Genomic DNA, 17,478 nt, shown 5'->3' on the forward strand with positions numbered 1-17,478 from the left:
CAACACTTACAATTACAATACATTGCAGAATAATTTACCCACAATTTGTCAACTTTTTTTTTATTCCATCCCAACAACTGAACATCAATTCCAAACTACCCACTATAATACACATCAGTGCAGAAATATTACCGCACAAATACGTCACATAATTCTCAAATTAATTATCGTAGGAAATCACAGTGAGTGTAATCAAGTACGGGTTTCTTAGTTGCGAATTTATTGCAGATGTAATGATTCAGGTTAAAATGTTGATGTTCGGCGCTGAAATAATTTGCCAGGCAAAGTGCCAGGTTTCGCTCCCGATTATGTCTTTTTCGTTGCTTCTTTATTTTAGCTATGAATGGTATAGTTTTTGGCTGGTTTTCGCGGTTTGTTTCGTCTGTTAGTTTTTGTTGGTTTTGGCTTTGGAAAATAATGTGGATGTGGTTTTACTTTACTGATATAATAAAGGGTTTTTTAAGGGGTAAAATCATCCAATGACGTCTCGCGCCATAGGCGAGGCGATAGGGAGTGTGAGAATCTTACTGACTAAAAACCACCCTGTTCCTACTCGTGCATTTTGAGCTGGAGCCCCGTAAACCCGTTAGGTAGTCCGCAGCTTCGGATCATTGGCGTCTCTGAAAATAATGGAATGATTTCATAAATACACCACCTTACATCTTACATCACCTTGGGAAGCTTACATTTCTGGAAGTAATATAGGCTACTCGTAGGTTCGAGGGATTCGGGGCTAATAGTTTTTAACGTGTATTTTGACAGTATATTTATAACAATACTTAACTTGACACAAATCTCTTAACAAAAGAACTCTAATGCAGTATTATCAGGAGAGCCTTTGAAAAAGTTTTCACATGCACGAATAATTTCTTGCCATCTTGACGTCAAGTCGTTTCTAAAGTCACTGTTGAACGTTGAAGAAAAAATATCTCGACTCAACGATGGTGAAATAAAGACGAAGCCCCATTAAACTTCTTCTAAAGGTTTTCCAGTACTGTAGCTTTTATGAACATTTTTCATCAAATTTTTCTTTTTATCATTCATTCCTGTGTGAAATACTAGTGTTTCATTTTTTACCTAGATATTTCACTGGGAATTTTGTCGGTTATCATTTTGTGAATATTTTAAAGATTTTTCTGGTTTTGCTTTTCTTCAATCTTGTAAGTTTTTTTTTTTAAACGGTAAAGTATTTTGTGGCTTTAATTGTAATGTGTATAAATTTTAACATATTGCTGTTGTTCAATCTTTGCTTTGGTATTCTTATGTTTTAAAACACACATTATAAATCACGTAAAGGTCATGATGATGATAATAGGAGTAACATTAAGGACTTATTTCACAATGTATGGATAACCGCTATGTATCAGATAACATTAAATTAAGAACGTAATTTATATACACCATCTGTCACATACGTTCATAGGGCACTTATGTATATGAAGGGAGTGAAACAAGCGCTAAGTATAAAAAAATAATAATAAGTAAACAGTAGACTATAATCTATACATATAATAATAAGTAAACATGTGTCATGGTGTCTATACTTATACATTTGCTATCGAAACAAAACATATAATATGTGCTTAAAAAACTAAATTTCACTCATCACCCGTTCATTGTCATACAAAAAACAAAACAACACCAATAAAACAACGTACTGTCAACTTTAATAATAATTTACATGAAACAACAACATGTGTACAATGATTGGACATTAATATCGATAAAATGGTGATACACCTGTTTGATAAAACTATTTATAAATACTATTTATCAGTCGCATTTGGTTCGTATTCGCTTTAATCCCGTATCTTAATGCTTTTCATATGGCATCCGATGCCTATAACAGTTTCAATAATTCAATATTGGTATTATTAAATGATTCTATTAATATTTGACTGCCTCGTTGGTCGAGTGGTTGCAAGTGCAACTGCCGATCAAGGGGTCTCGGGTTCGATTACCGGGTCGGGCAAAGTATTGTATTTTCGAAAAATTTCGCAGTAGTAGCACGGAGTCTGGGATTATGCCCAATATATGGCAATAGGTTGTACATTGTAAAACACAAATGGTGAAAAGTCGTTAGTACAATTAGTTCTCAGTTTATTTTAATGTCCGTTTTGTAGATTATTTTAAAACGTTTAGTTTTATACGTAAAAGTTACGTATTTGCTCCCACGCCTACGCTTTGATTCGTTTTATCTAAGTATTGTTACCTTATATGACAATGTAAACAAGGGTCAAAAATTTTTCATTACCTAACTGACGGACTAAATAGATTTTTAATTTTCATACCCCGTCATCGTCCCTATTGTTTGGGCTACAGGATCCATATAATAGTTACATACATAACTGTTGATAACAAAGTAGGTATCTATATGAGTATTTTAGTAGCATGAACATTGTACTATTGTAAACAGCAAAACTAGAATGAGCTGTCGTCGGCAGTATTTCCGAACCAATACGACCTTCAAACCTTCAAGAAAAAGCGTACACCTTTTTAAAAGGCCGGCAACGCACCTGTGACTCCTCTGGTGTTGCGGGTGTCCATGGGCGGCGCTGATCGCTTACCATCAGGTGACCAGTCTGCTCGTTTGCCCCCTATTCCATAAAGAAAAATTTAGAAGTAGAAAGGGATATACTGAGTATACATATGCTGAGTACTGGCCTTTTTGCGCCGTGAATACTTTAATTATCTTTATTTTATCAATTATATTGTATGTTTATTATTTTTGTAATCGGTGCAAATAAACTATTTTACTTTCTTTCTTTCTTAAATTATGTGTGTTAATTAATCAAAGTACAACATGAGAAAGTCTCCTGATGAGTTGGCAAGTGACGAGACAATGGCGGAAGTTTTATTTGTGACGGTATTTGCTGTGTGCCAATATAAGTGGAGCAGAATGTTAGTCTTGTAGTGTTGCGTGGTCCAAGCTGTGAGGGGGAGCGGGTTAAGTTTGTTGCTTGAAGTATTTTTTGGGAGTTTTTTTTGCTGCCTTGGATGTGTTGGAGATTGGATTGTAAATTAATGGAAGCCTACAGAGTCTTCATTCCTTATTTGACTTCACTCAATAAAATGAAGATAAGAACTAGTTATGATTTAAATCTGGGTATGCTTCCGCATTTCATAGATATTCTATGAAATTTTCTCGATCCGAAAATACTGGCTGAATTTGAATTAACAGTCATGCTTAAGATCACAAGAATGTATTATTTATAGTGTGCATAACTTAGGAAAAAATAATAAACAGAATTAAACACGTCCGAAAAATACTGTTTGACATAGCTAACTTTTCTCACCATTTAAGCCAAATATCGTTGGTTTCATACTACTATTACTTTACCCAAACTAAATACTAGACAGCGACAGTAAGTGTCGGTTCATATCTTATGGAACACGCGTCGCATATTATCGGTCGCATAACGCCAAAACAGACAAATATATAAAAAAAACAACGAAGATAAATAAATTGACCGTTCACACTCAACCGATGATACGTCAGTACCACCGATGATACGCTCGATATACTTCAAGTCAGGATATGAACCGAATCTAAAAAACAACGAACCATCTCAATCCGACCACCAGTATACCTTCTGCCAAAACGATCAAGCGCATTATTTTCATCAGCTCTCTCCGTTCTATATCCGTGTCCGATGACGTCACGATGCAACAATGTCTCATTGTTATGTTTAATTACATCGTCTGTGTCACATTATTTTGAATATAATGTACCGTCACTGATCTAATGCCTGGACTCTCTGCCAACCGGTATTTAGACCGAGCAATAGAAAGATATAGGGCTGTGTTGATGGAAGTCGGTACTTGGTAATTGGTTTGTTATTGTTTTGTGATGTGTTGAGGTGTTAAAAGAGAAATTGCTGTGGATATTAGATAGTTTGTTGGGTATTTTTGTTGAAAAGTTGATTAAAATGTTTATCTTTAAATATCTCATGTTTTGATGGAGCTTTCGGTGGGGCAAGTCCTTGAGTGGCGCTGATTGCCTTTATTAGGCTCATTTCCCTTATCGGTGTTGAAGGTAGCTCCCTAGTCTTTCTCTTCAAAAAGCTAGGCGCCTTTGAAACCTTCAGGTTTCACCCCATCATAAAAAAGCCGACTCATTTGTCCACTAGCACAAAAAGGGATTAATCTTTCTTCAAGCATAGATTTTATATTATGAACAAAATAAATAATCCATAATATGCCACATTGGGCTCACAGGAAACGCATTCCTTTATATCATCAATGGAGTTAAATGAAAACATCAATACAGCATCTATTGTTATTAATAAAGATCCATTATGTACGGAATATTTTGCCCGACTTTCATCTCTTGACTTCTGCCCTTTTGATAATACGGTGATAGGTAATTAACTTACTGTAGTGAAAAATATTTTTGTATTTTGCTCACAGATGATAAGCAGCATAATAAATATGCTTTTTCGCCAGAGATGTGCTATGCTACGTTGTTGTGGTTGCGTTTGGCTTCCACCAATCATATTCAGGGTACATTTAGCTTAGCACTGGTGAAAAAATCTAAAATGAATTTTGCCTTTATTTGATCTCAACTTTTGACTTTGTTTAATTATTTTGTTTGCTGCTTTGTTTATTTTTGAGTGTCCAAAAATTACAATTATGTGTCCCTAACGTCCCGTTCTTACCACAATTCTCTAATCATCAAACTCTCAAATCGCTACAGCTTTTGATTCACCCGCTACCGCCTACACATTGAACCAAACAAAACCAAATAGTTTTATTTAATCCGAACTCATTGTCTCCCATCACTCGTTGCGTCGCTAGACAGTTGTCGTTACGTCTCGCATTATTTTTGATAGCAATGACGCATGTCAATACGTTAGGACAATCGCCCGGGCTTGTCACTTGTGCCAGATTTATATGTTGATCTCTTTTTGTTGAGATTAGTATTGATCTCTGTAGATTAATATTAATTATGCTGTGTCAATTGGAACTGTCTGCTTTATAGTTTGATCTTAAGTAGTCAGTTAAAATAATTGATTGGGTTCTATATTGGATCGCTTTATTTGAGTAGTCATTTATTTAAAGTCATCTAAATTTAAAATACGACTCGGGAAGTGTTTATATAGTAGCATAAATGAAACAAACTGAGGCCTAAAGTATGAAAAAATCGCTCTCGTTTTTAAAACAACTGCGTTGTACTTGTATTTCCTGTGTATTGGTCATTGGTCATTAATATTAAGTCAAAAATCAAACTCAACATTTGTTTCAACTAAACCATAAATAGCTACTTTTCGGTGGAAGACCTAACGGTTTTCCGGGTGTCCGACTCGAAAAGCAAGAGTAGGAAAAGGGTGACTTTTAGTCAGTAATAATCTCACACTTCTTATCGCCTCACCCAATGCAGAAGAAGTCATTGGATGACCCCTCCCCCCTAAAAAAGCGTCTTGTCAGCAAAACCCTTAATTCTTTCGCTCTACTTTAAAAAAAAAATGAGAACCGAAAATTCCTCAAAAAACACGTTATCACCTTGTCATAAGATGCAGGTGCCTCTGATATTAATTGCATGAGAGTGACGTTGTATTTTCCACCCCGGCCATCAATATTGTTATCACAATTAATCAGTAAGTCAACGGGAATGTGCGTGAACCTTATCATTGCTGAAATGATTAATTAATGTTACCTACTTCGTTTTTTTTTCATTAGAAAATTAGTAAACTGTTGATTGGACATCCATCTTGATAGGTAGGTAAACTTGGGAATTTAAGTCGTAGTAAAGAACATTTTAAATAAAACATGTATCAAGAAGCCATGTCACACATTTTTATTATTAGTTACCCTACCAAGGCCCAATTATCGCCTTTCCCAATCCTCGATTTTCCAACAACCCTTAAATTCCTAACCACTAAAATGCCGACAACGCACTTGTAACGCCAAGGTGTTTCAAGTGTCCATGGTCAGCGGCGATTGCTCACCATAAGGTGTTCCATATGCTCGTTTACCGGCTTATTTCACAAATAAGTGTAGGTTCAATAGACTTGGAAGGTGTTTGAGTTAAATTCTCGGGTTGGACAAAGTGTAATTAGGGTATTTGATATTGAAAATTCATAATTATATAACAGATTCTCAAAGCCGTAGTTTATGTATTTTGCAATACATTCATTTAAACCTAATCTACGAGTGGGTATCCATTTGCTTACTCCTTTGGGAGACACAAGACATAAGTATATAAGCTATCTATACTAATATTATAATGCTGAAGAGTTTGTTTGTTTGTTGTTTTGTTTGTTTGAACGCTCTAATCTCCGGTACTACTGGTGTTTGATAAAGATCAGGCATCATAATCAACCATAAATCTCACTTTCCACACAAAAAACAAAATCTGTCAAGAATTCTAAATAACACCTCAAAGAACTCATAAAACAAACTGTTAACAAAACATAAGCAGAATGCTATGAAAAGTTCAACTGTTATTCAATTACATGTTTATTTTCACGGGCGCTTAAATATACTCGCAGCATGTCAAACTATCCTTAATCCTCAAAATCTCTATGAAATTTTTAACTTTATTTCCAATGCTGCAAGGTTGAAATTTTATTTGGCAAAGTGTATAAAATGGTGGAGGTTGATATGCTGTAGTATATTTTATAAGGTCCATGATAAATGACGTTTTTATGAAAATAATTTTGTATCTCTTTGTTTCAGGTAAGAAAATGTGCAAGCTGGAATGTTTAAGATTTTGCTGTGAGGAGTGGAAAGCAGAAGGTTCATTTTGGTATCGTTTAGTTTTAAGATAATATTGTTATACTTATACTTTTATTCTGTGAGAAGGATAGTTTTTTGTTAAGTTTGAAATAAGTAATTTTTGGGATTCCATTTTAAAACTTGAAGGGTGCTTTTTAACAGAGAAGTGCCATGATACATTGCTGTGGATGCATTTTACTTAAATCATATTCTTTAGTACGCATAGCTATTAGTACTGGTGGAAACTGACTCGGCTGAGCTATATTTTTTATATAGAAAAATGCTATGGATGCGTGCAATGGATGACTTCTTTAGTATCGATACATCGCATACTCGAGCTGCGCATCTTCCGCGAACAGCTACGTAGCTTAGTATCAGGTGGAAAAGCACTCTAATTCAGACTCTTTTTGGCAACAGTTGGTTGCTTTGCTTACTCTCTCCTAACTTTGTCCAATAACATAATTAGTAATTGGCTGAATCATAATATTCGGTATAAGTATTTTACATACATCTACCGTCCAACACTCTCCACAATCCCCCATAACTATGATCAAACAATTCTTACCTTACCTTCTGATTACTCCCTTACCTTGTGTCCTCCGAAGACGAGCGCTGCCGTAAATCATAGCTCCTCACCCTGACGCAGCGCTACCAAGCGCCGACCATTTTGACAAATATTAACGTCTTCGCATCATTAACAATGTCACGCTAAACTTACACTTGTTCCTTCTCTAATAAGGGTGGGAATTCTGTGAAGTAATCGTGCTGATGTGCTTTGGGTTCTCTGTATTGTGTGTATATCGGTTTGTAAGCTGTCTGTCGGTTTTGGTTGTAAATGTCTAAGGTTTAAAGATTAGGTGTATTTGTGTATGTATCTTTCAGCGGTTTTGCTCGTATTGTCTAGTGATTTTATGGCTCTTGTTATGAAATTAAATGGTCTATTGACTTTCTAAAACATAGCTGGACTGTATTTTCACGCCTTTTATCCCCGAAAGGGTAGTAAGGTAGTAAGACATAGGTGGCATGTAATGCTACTGTACAATGTACACTCACTTTGTACCATTTGTGTTATAAGTTCCGTGTAATAGGAGGTGAGTCTATTGTCATATACTGCGCACAATTCCAGGTTCTAAACCCCAAAAGCAGCCCAGTAACACTTTGCCTGACCTGGGAATCAAACCCAAAACCCCTTGCCCAGCAGTCACAATTCAGTTCCAAAAATCATTAATAATATAAACAAACAATGGTTGAATGACCTCGATAATATCCAAGGAAATAATGAAACTTGGAAGAAAATATCTTAACATTTAGGTACCATACTAAATATACTAATATTAGCTTATACGACTAATCGAGATTAATTTAATTTGTCCTTCGACAAGTTAAGAGATTACAACTTAATCGCATACATGAATAATGTAGCGATAAAAATAACTTTATCAAATTTATCTACAAGAAATAAAACCACTATGTTTATCCATTTACAATTTGTAATACTTACATTTTCTTACACTAACAAACTAACATATAAATAGGAAATATGACAATGAACATAATATTTAAAACTTTACACTTGATCAAATACCATTACACGTTTTTACAAGAACTCATGTCATACACAAAACTTGTTTCGATAGCATGGATCAGCCTCTAGCTAGGAGGAATGACGATGTCTCCGGCAAAGCAGCTGATGATGATGATAGTGCCACGATGATGATGATCTATACAATAACTGATGTAGATTACGTTGCCGAAGCCATGCAATGTGCTCCATCAAGCAACATATCAGCACCATTCAAATTAGGGAACACATCGCTCGCCGCCCAACATATCAACGTAGCAATTTCATTTGGATCCAAAAAGGTCCCATTATCAAGATATTGAGCGTAAGCTACACGTCTATCTCCATGTAAGTGTGGATTATTGACGATTATAGGAGCTCGAATGTTAGTCCTTGAAGGTCCAGGAGTTATACAGTTTATCCTTATTCCTAAAGGTGCTAATTCTAATGCAGCTTGTCTACTAAACGTCTGCAATGCCTCCTTAGATATAGTGTACCCCAATGTTCCAGGCAAACGTCGCTTAGACATCGAACTGCCAATATTTATTATGTTCCCTTCGTTTTCTCCAAATGCCGTAGCGACAGTTGCGTCATACGATACGGCACTCTAAAGTTTAAGTTCATTAAATCGTCAAGTATATCCATTGATTCATCGCTAAGGTCTGATAGTACAACTTTGCCGGCACTGTTCACTAATATGTCTAGCTTGCCGTATGTTTCCACGGTCTTGTTCACGACTGCCTCGCAGGCGCCTGGTTGTGTCAGATCCAGTCGTACCCATAATGGCACTTCGTTACTCATACTCACTTCCACACACTTGTTCGCTGTCTGCAGTAGCCTCACCTCGTCCCGTCCTACTAGTGATAGCTTAGCACCATGTTTAGCGAATGCTATCGCGGTCGCTGCTCCGATACCTGAACTGGCACCAGTCACTATCGCCACTTTTCCACTTAGGTCTACTTCCATTTTATTGTCCCTTTCTTTGTCTTTATTACACTAAACATTTAATTTCGCGTTATTATTATCCGATACACGTCCTGCTTTGACAGCGGTTTTTGATACATTGATAACGTTATCAGCTTTATCGTGCGTATTATTTACCTACGTTGTAGTTTAAGGTGTTACCTAGTCGAGATTACTGGTTAACATGTAATATTTAGCTTTTTTGTTTAATGCATAAACACTTTAATTGAAGCTTAGTAACGAGACTAGCTTCATGAAATCTAACAAGTGATGCTTCTGATTGATTAGCATGTAAACTATTAGGAATGTAAACTGTTGGGTTACCAAAATATTTTTGTTAAGTTTATTTATCTCTATAAGTACAGTCTATGTATTAAAGAAGGGCCAAATTAAAAGTACCCTTAACCGACCAAGACAACCTTGAGCATGTACATATGAAAAGTCTAATGACTGTTGATGAAGCGAAAGAAATAAGATTCGTAGCAATTGGCGTTCCATTTTCTCTGCTCACCCCTATAAGAGACAGGTGTGAGATTATATATGTTTGTACGTTTTACGAATTAATTGCACGCAACATCAACAACTATATTTACTTCAAGATCATGAACAGAAACACTAATTTAAGATTGTAATTATATCAGAACAAATTAGTTATCTAATTTAGTCCAAACTTTCAACCTTGCTAACAAAGTAAGTTCAGCTTTAAATCTGTCACTTTGACAAACGATTATCGCCTTTATCTCCTTGGGTGTAGCGATCAATTTTGCGAATAAATTCGGCTTATGTATCATAAAATTCTGAGTTATGGGTATAAAGTATAGATTAACGTCTTTTGATGTTTGGTTTTTCTTGCCATGCATTTTGAGTGACCAAACCCTGTGATTTGGTATAGTCGACCTTAACATTACATGGTCTTATGGTTGAATATCATTTTGTAAATCAGTAATGTATTTTTATGAACAAACTACAAAGATAAAATAATTATTGAATGTTTTTTCCCCTTCTTTTGCAGTTTTCACTTCTTTAAGCTTTTTTCACTATTATTGGGAATTAACGGAATTGAAAAACAAAATTAAATTTTGTTTGACTCGAGTCTGTACGACAGTATTTTCCTCAACAGTTATTTTTCATTAATGTTATCACATGATGATTTGCTATTGTGAATCTACTGAAAGTCATAAATCTTCCCTTTTCTGTCATTTTCCTTATATTCTGTAACCCCCATATTGCGACCATATTTTCTACAAACTATATTAAATATATTTCTGTGAAAATGCCATTGTATGTTCCGTATATGAAGAATTTTAATATGTAATAGTAATATTTATCTCTTTATGAAGTAAGATACCTACTTATTTTGTGTGATGATATTGTTTTTATATAATTTGGCTAGTCATTAAACATAACATGTTTAGTTAGTGTTGTACTATTGTGATACTACTGAGTTTTTTTTTTTTTGTTGTAGTATATAACTATTAGTGCTACTACTGAGAAATTATTGAAAAACCGAAAATAATTGGCAATATTTGGCAGTCGCACTTATAATCACTACAAGCCAATCTGTTAGTTTACAAAAGTACACCCAATTTTCCCTAGATATGTTATTTTCCCTGATTTCTTAATTGTACTTGTATATGTATTTTTCTGATTCAGATATTGACCCGAGACCCCTTGATAGGCAGTCGTTCATTTTTAGACTAAATATACACAATCAAAGTCTTATCTACAATGAAAATAAAAATGAAACGAATAATTACTTATCAACAATTTATCAACGAAAAGAAATAGGCACACATTCAAAACAACTTAATATAATTAAGATCAAATTTTTGTCCAAATACTCACAGTTTATACACTTTAACCACTAAGCCATACAAACAGCACCGTCTAACAACATATCAGCACCATTTAAACTAGGGAACGCATCACTAGCCGTCAAACAAACCAACAAAGCAACTTCTTTAGGATCCAACATGTTACTATCAGACGTAGACTTGATCAAGTCCTTATTAATCATATCCCTCATTTCTGGATTGTTCACGATTATATTCGCCAATATATTCGTCTTCGAAGGCCCTGGACTTATGCAGTTAATCCTCACTCCTTTTGGTGCTAGTTCAAATGACGCCTGTCTGGTAAACATCATCAGCGCAGCCTTTGAAACAGTGTACCCCAACATACCTGGCTTTGTCCGCCTCGACATTGAGGTTCCTATATTTATTATATTCCCTTTCGTCTTCTCCAAATGCGGTAGTGCTAACTGTGATAAGTGATACGGTATTCTGAAGTTCACGTTCATCAAGTCGTCTAGCCTCTCCATTGTATCGTCTGATAAAAATGAGAATATCACTTTGCCAGCACTGTTCACTAGAATGTCCAGCTTGCCGTATGTCTCCACAGTTTTGTTTACGACTGCCTCGCAGGCGCCTGGTTGTGTCAAGTCCAGTCGAACCCATAGCGGCACTACGTTGCTCACTTCCACACATTTGTTCACTGTCTGCAGAAGTCTGACTTCATCACGACCAACGAGTGATACTTTAGCTCCATATTTTGCAAATGCTACCGCTGTCTCTGCTCCGATACCTGAGCTAGCACCAGTCACTATCGCCACCTTTCCACTCAAATCTATATCCATTTCGTCTTATACTTCTTTAAATTACGTTTAATTACTTTCGCTACTTATTTTATGATTATATTTATCGAGTGTTTTATTAATAGCTGTTCACACGTCTTTGTGTGACCGTGGTTCGCAATACTTTGATAGCGTTATCGTGTTTATCAGTCGCCGCTCTACTTTGTTTACTTGTCTCCAAGTTACAATATTGTACGTAATATTTGTGTTATGCAATGCACGCCGGGGACGTGTGTTCGTTGACCGTGAGCTTTAAAACCCTAGAATTGTTTATGTTAGAAATGTTTTGTCTATTTCTTGCGGGAAATGAGATTGTTGGCTTCATGCGTGAATATCAAACGCCTTACTGAGTTACAAGACTTTACAATTTAATTGTGCTTTCAATTGCAACTGGCTACGCAATGCGTAGCGGGTTCGATTCCTGCACGGAGCAACTCTTTGATTGATCCAAAAATTGTTGGTTCGGGTCTGGGTGCTATGTGCATGTGAAATTTTATGTTTGTAAACGCACCCACGACACAGGACAAAAACCTACTGTGGGAACGTTTAATTAAAAAAAGAGATCTGATTAGTATATTTGTCATAGTATATTTGTAATCTTCAGTGATGAGATTGGAAAGAACTTAGGTTCTTTATTGACAAATAGTTACCCAGGACAAACAATAATAAATCACTGTATGCCCGGCTGTACTTTTACTAAAATTTCTGAGAAAATTATTAATTACAATTTTAACAAAGATTCTACCCTCATTATTATTTGTGGTAATAGAGGTAGTTTAAATAAAAATAGTTTATCTAAATTTCATAGTTCAATTACAGAACTAAAATTAAAGCAGATCATTTTGTTTACATTGCCTTACAGTAATAGGTTGCCACAGGAAGAAAACAACCTTAGATATAAACTAAATATTGCAATGTATCAGTTATGCAATAAATCAAATATTAATATTATTGATACCAACAATTACGTTGGTAAAAATGTATATATGACGAAAGATAGGTACTATCTTTCTCGTTATTATTTAAGACGAATAGCAGTGTCGCTATCATATTTTATTAGAATAACAGCCAAGAACTTGGCTAAACAGGTTACTCCTATTGAGCAACCTTCTAATATTGACTTTAATGTTAGTAATGTGACATTGAATGTTGATATTACTAATAATTTAAATTAAAGAGCAAGACAATAGAGTCATCCTCTTGCATACTTAACAGTAATATTATCAATCTGGTGCACCAAAACATCCAAGGTTTCATGAGTAAAGAATTAGAAATAGAATTATTTTTAAACTGTAATAATGTTGACATTTTGTGCATTACTGAGCATTGGCTGAAATCCCATCAGCTAATGTTCAACTTTGGTAATCATCAGATTGGTAGCTCGTTCAGCAGAGAAAACGCTATACATGGTGGTTCACTAATTTTAATAAATAACAATCTTAAATTCAAAGAACGCAAGGATATAGTTGGTTACTCTGTTGAACGTACTGTTGAAATAGCCTGTGTGGAATTAGAGCGGTTTATTGTTTTGAGTGTGTATAGACCACCTTCTGGTTTGTATGACTGTTTTGAAACAGTATTAGATGAAGTATTAAATAAACTCAGTAGTTCAAATAAATTCATCATTACTTGTGGCGATTTTAATATAAATTTGTTGGAAAATTCTAGCTTAAGTACTAGAATTGTAAGTTTATTTGCTTCGTTTAACCTAACGAACCTGTTTCTGGAGCCCACTAGGATAACTCCTACTAGTGCTACTTGTCTAGATAATATTTATACTGATATTGTACCAACTAATAAACAAATTATATCATTGCTTGATTCAGATCATTGTGGACAATTAATTTCAATAGAAAATAAAGTAAATAAAGTGTCGAAACCACATATTATTGTTAACCCAAAGACTGAAAGACGCATTGAAACGTTCAAATCTAAACTCTCTGACAAATTACCTTTATTATTAAGGAATAAAAATACGAATAACTTGTGTAATGATTTTTTAAATACTTACCATACCGAGTTTAAATCTACCTTCACACCTAAAACCATACCAGCTCATGGCAATGCGCCTTTCAATCAATGGGCAACCACTGGCATCTATAAAAGTAGGAAACGCCTATATGAGCTTTATAACGAGAGGATATTTATAAACACTATTGAATTTAATGAATATGTAAAGAAGTATTCTAAATTGTTCAAAAAAGTTTGCTCTATTGCTAAATCACTATATTTGAGCTCTAAAATAAAAAACAGTTCCAATGTAATTAAAGCGACCTGGAGTATTATTAATGGTGAAGCGGGAAGATCTAAAAGGAGAAGTAGTGAATATAATCTGGTAATTGATAATAATGTAATTAAATCAGATGCTGAAGTTGCAGCCGCATTTGAAAACTTCTTTTCGGACATTCCTGTTTCCACTACCAGGTCCTTGAATTCATCACCCACTGTCGCAGAATCTTTACTAAAAGAAAATGTTGTAGCTTGCCATTCAAGTTTCAATTTTGAACACATAGATTATACAGATATAATTAAAACGTTCCATACTTTGAATAAGAAAAAGACTGCTGACCTGTGGGGTAATTCTGTGTACATTGCTAGCTCTGTAATAACTATTGTGGCACCTGTATTAGCTTTAATTTTTAATAACTGTATTGATCGTGGTGTGTTTCCTGATCTCATGAAGAATAGTAAAATAACTCCGTTATTTAAATCGGGTAGTACTTCTGACCCCACTAACTTTAGACCTATTTCAGTACTACCTACATTCAGTAAAATTTTTGAAAAAATTATTCTAAATCAGATGCAAAGATTTTTTAATAGAAATAAATTATTGCATGGTAACCAGTTTGGATTTACAAGGGGTCGTTCAACAACTGATGCCGGTGTTGAACTTCTTAATCAAGTATATGACGCGTGGGAGGACTCAGGGGACGCATTGGGTGTTTTTTGTGACTTATCCAAGGCGTTCGATTGTGTCCTTCATGAAACACTGATCAGGAAGCTATCCCATTATGGAGTGCGGGGCAACTCTCTGGACCTACTTATCTCTTACTTGAGTAATAGAATTCAGAGAGTTGAGATTAACGGGAAAATTTCTGCCGGGTCTGTTGTTAGGATGGGTGTTCCGCAGGGGTCAATTCTCGGTCCGTTTTTATTTCTTATTTATATTAATGACTTACCTTACCTTGTAAAGGATAACCATGGGATAGTACTGTTTGCTGATGATACCTCTTTATTATTTAAACTCAAACGTGGACAATTAGTCAGTGATCATGTAAATAGTGCTCTCTCAAAAATAGTACGCTGGTTTAGTGCCAATAACTTGCTACTTAATGAAACAAAAACTAAATGCATTAAATTCACAACACCAAATGTTAGGCATGTCAAAACCAGCGTGCTAATCAAGGGCGGGGAGTTGGACCCTGTAGATTCAGCTATCTTTTTAGGTATAACTCTAGACGCTAAGCTACAGTGGGCCCCACATATAGATAAGTTGTCGAAAAGGCTCAGCTCAGCAGCATATGCCGTTAAAAAAATTAGAAATTTAACTGATGTAAATACAGCGCGTCTAGTATACTTTAGTTATTTCCATAGTATCATGTCATATGGTATTCTCCTGTGGGGGAATGCTGCTGACATTCAGTCTGTCTTTGTGCTGCAGAAGCGAGCCATTCGATCAATTTATAATCTTAGTCCGAGGCATTCTCTCAGGGAACTATTTAAAGAAATTAATATAATGACTGTTGCCTCTCAATATATCTATGAAAATATAGTGTATGCTCATAAAAACATAAAGTTATTTAAAAAGTACAGTGATATACACAATATCAACACTAGAAATAAAAATAAATATGTTGTTCCTACTACTAGACTTAAGAAAATAAGCGGTTCGTTTAGATGTCAATGTATACGCTTTTACAATAAAGTTCCCAGCCATATTCAAAGTTTAAACCTAGGTAAATTTAAAAATGTTATTAAAGAAAAACTTTGTAGTAAAGCTTTTTATAAAATAAAAGACTACTTGGAGGATAGTCAGGCTTGGGAATGAACTGCTATAATGTCCACACAGGTCTTGCTGACATGTTTGTAACATATAGTTACATTTTTTATACAATTTGACATAAACTTAATTTGACATTGTTTTATATTTTTTTTCCTTTTATATTTCCTTTTAAAATTGTTAGTTTGAGGACCGTGTGAGACTTTTGCTAGTCATTTTATTTTTAGTAAATTATGTTCTGACAGTTTGAGCATTTGTGTGGCCTACCCAAATGTTCTTTTGGTTGGTGTTGTTCGTCGGATCATTCAGCAACAGCCGTCAGCTGTGCTGATTGTAAACTGACACATGCGTGCTGCCATCTGAACAGGTCCGCTCAAACTGCTGTGGTTCTTTCCTCAAAAGACCACTACAGAATCAACTTGCACGGTTCTCCGACATCTTTAATTGATTTTGTCTGGACTTTAAAAGAGACTATGACCTCTGAGTTTGTTTCGGCATTTCTTCTCAGAGTAGTCGGATAGGAAATGCCGGCCTCATCTAGTTATTTAAGAGATTGACGTGTAAAAGTGTTATTTTATAACCTATTTGCAAAATAAATATCATTTATCATTTATCATTTATCATTTATCAAATAGGTCCATAGTTTTTAGACAAAATAACTATGACATTGCTTTTTTATGTATCAATGATATATTACCTTATCTATAATCAAAAAGCATATCAAGTTTTTGTAACACTATTCTATAAATAGTCCAAAATCAACCTTTCCCTGACCTTTTACATACATACCGACAAATTGTAAGCTTCCATTTTGTATGATACGGAATATGAGCCATGATTATACCCACAAATTGTGAAGGCCAAGACTTTTTTTGCGAAAATAACCTGAAACCTGAAACTACACGACCGCGAACAGCGAGGCCCACGAACAATGCTGAAGTTTTCATCAACCGCACATACATATGAAGATTTTTGTTTGTTTTTTTTTTGTTTTTCAGTCTGAAGTGAATATAGGCTGCGTATTGTTTATGTATTCTGTTGTGAATGTTCGGTTGTTGGTGTTGTGATTGTTTCTTAATTAATGTGTTACATTTTTTTTTTAAATAGTATCTACAAATTGTCGGATGCGTATAGCTGAAGGTCGAACTGCTATTGGAGAGGCCTATGTCCAGCTGTGGACCATATAATAATATAATACCAAAAGTTAGAAGAAATTACTCAACAAAGAAACTATTTTTTGACCTTATTCTAATAAAATATTATTATCATTGAGCTGTATAGCGCCCGTAAACTATTTATAGTTTAATTCAGGTTCGAAATATTCAGTAATCGATGTAAAATAACTAAATATTAGTGTAAACATTTAAAGTCAATGTCAAAATTATATTATTTCAAATAGATCGAGAACGTTTGAACGTTAAAACAAATATTACTATATAAAAAAAAAATCTGTCTCTCGGTCAGTCCTCAAGTGAATCTATTGCTGCATTCAATCGTTAGCCTCTACTACAACATATAAATTACGCTCTATTGTTACTGCTAGGTAAATAAACAAACAATCAAACATATTTATAAACATCAATAATAACTCCAGTAAACATGAGT

At 34.8% G+C, this 17,478-nt stretch overlaps 3 protein-coding genes across 6 annotated transcripts in view; 1 reads left to right on the forward strand and 2 right to left on the reverse strand.

Moving 5' to 3' along the window:
* The window catches only part of LOC118276558 (heterogeneous nuclear ribonucleoprotein L), a 439,770-nt gene that overhangs the window by 279,521 nt on the left and 142,771 nt on the right, over nt 1-17,478 (forward strand). The gene's annotated exons all lie outside the window — the stretch shown is intronic.
* LOC118276560 (uncharacterized) lies at nt 8,190-9,471 on the reverse strand. The gene has a single exon (XM_035594902.2). It carries the CDS (start codon nt 9,242-9,244, stop codon nt 8,825-8,827), a length of 420 nt encoding a protein of 139 aa, XP_035450795.2. The 5' UTR covers nt 9,245-9,471; the 3' UTR covers nt 8,190-8,824.
* On the reverse strand, nt 10,995-12,186 carry LOC118276561 (uncharacterized oxidoreductase SSP0419-like). The gene has a single exon (XM_035594903.2). It carries the CDS (start codon nt 11,874-11,876, stop codon nt 11,106-11,108), a length of 771 nt encoding a protein of 256 aa, XP_035450796.2. The 5' UTR covers nt 11,877-12,186; the 3' UTR covers nt 10,995-11,105.

Source organism: Spodoptera frugiperda, chromosome 17 (genome assembly GCF_023101765.2).
Source record: "Spodoptera frugiperda isolate SF20-4 chromosome 17, AGI-APGP_CSIRO_Sfru_2.0, whole genome shotgun sequence".
Taxonomy (NCBI): Eukaryota; Metazoa; Arthropoda; class Insecta; order Lepidoptera; family Noctuidae; genus Spodoptera; species Spodoptera frugiperda.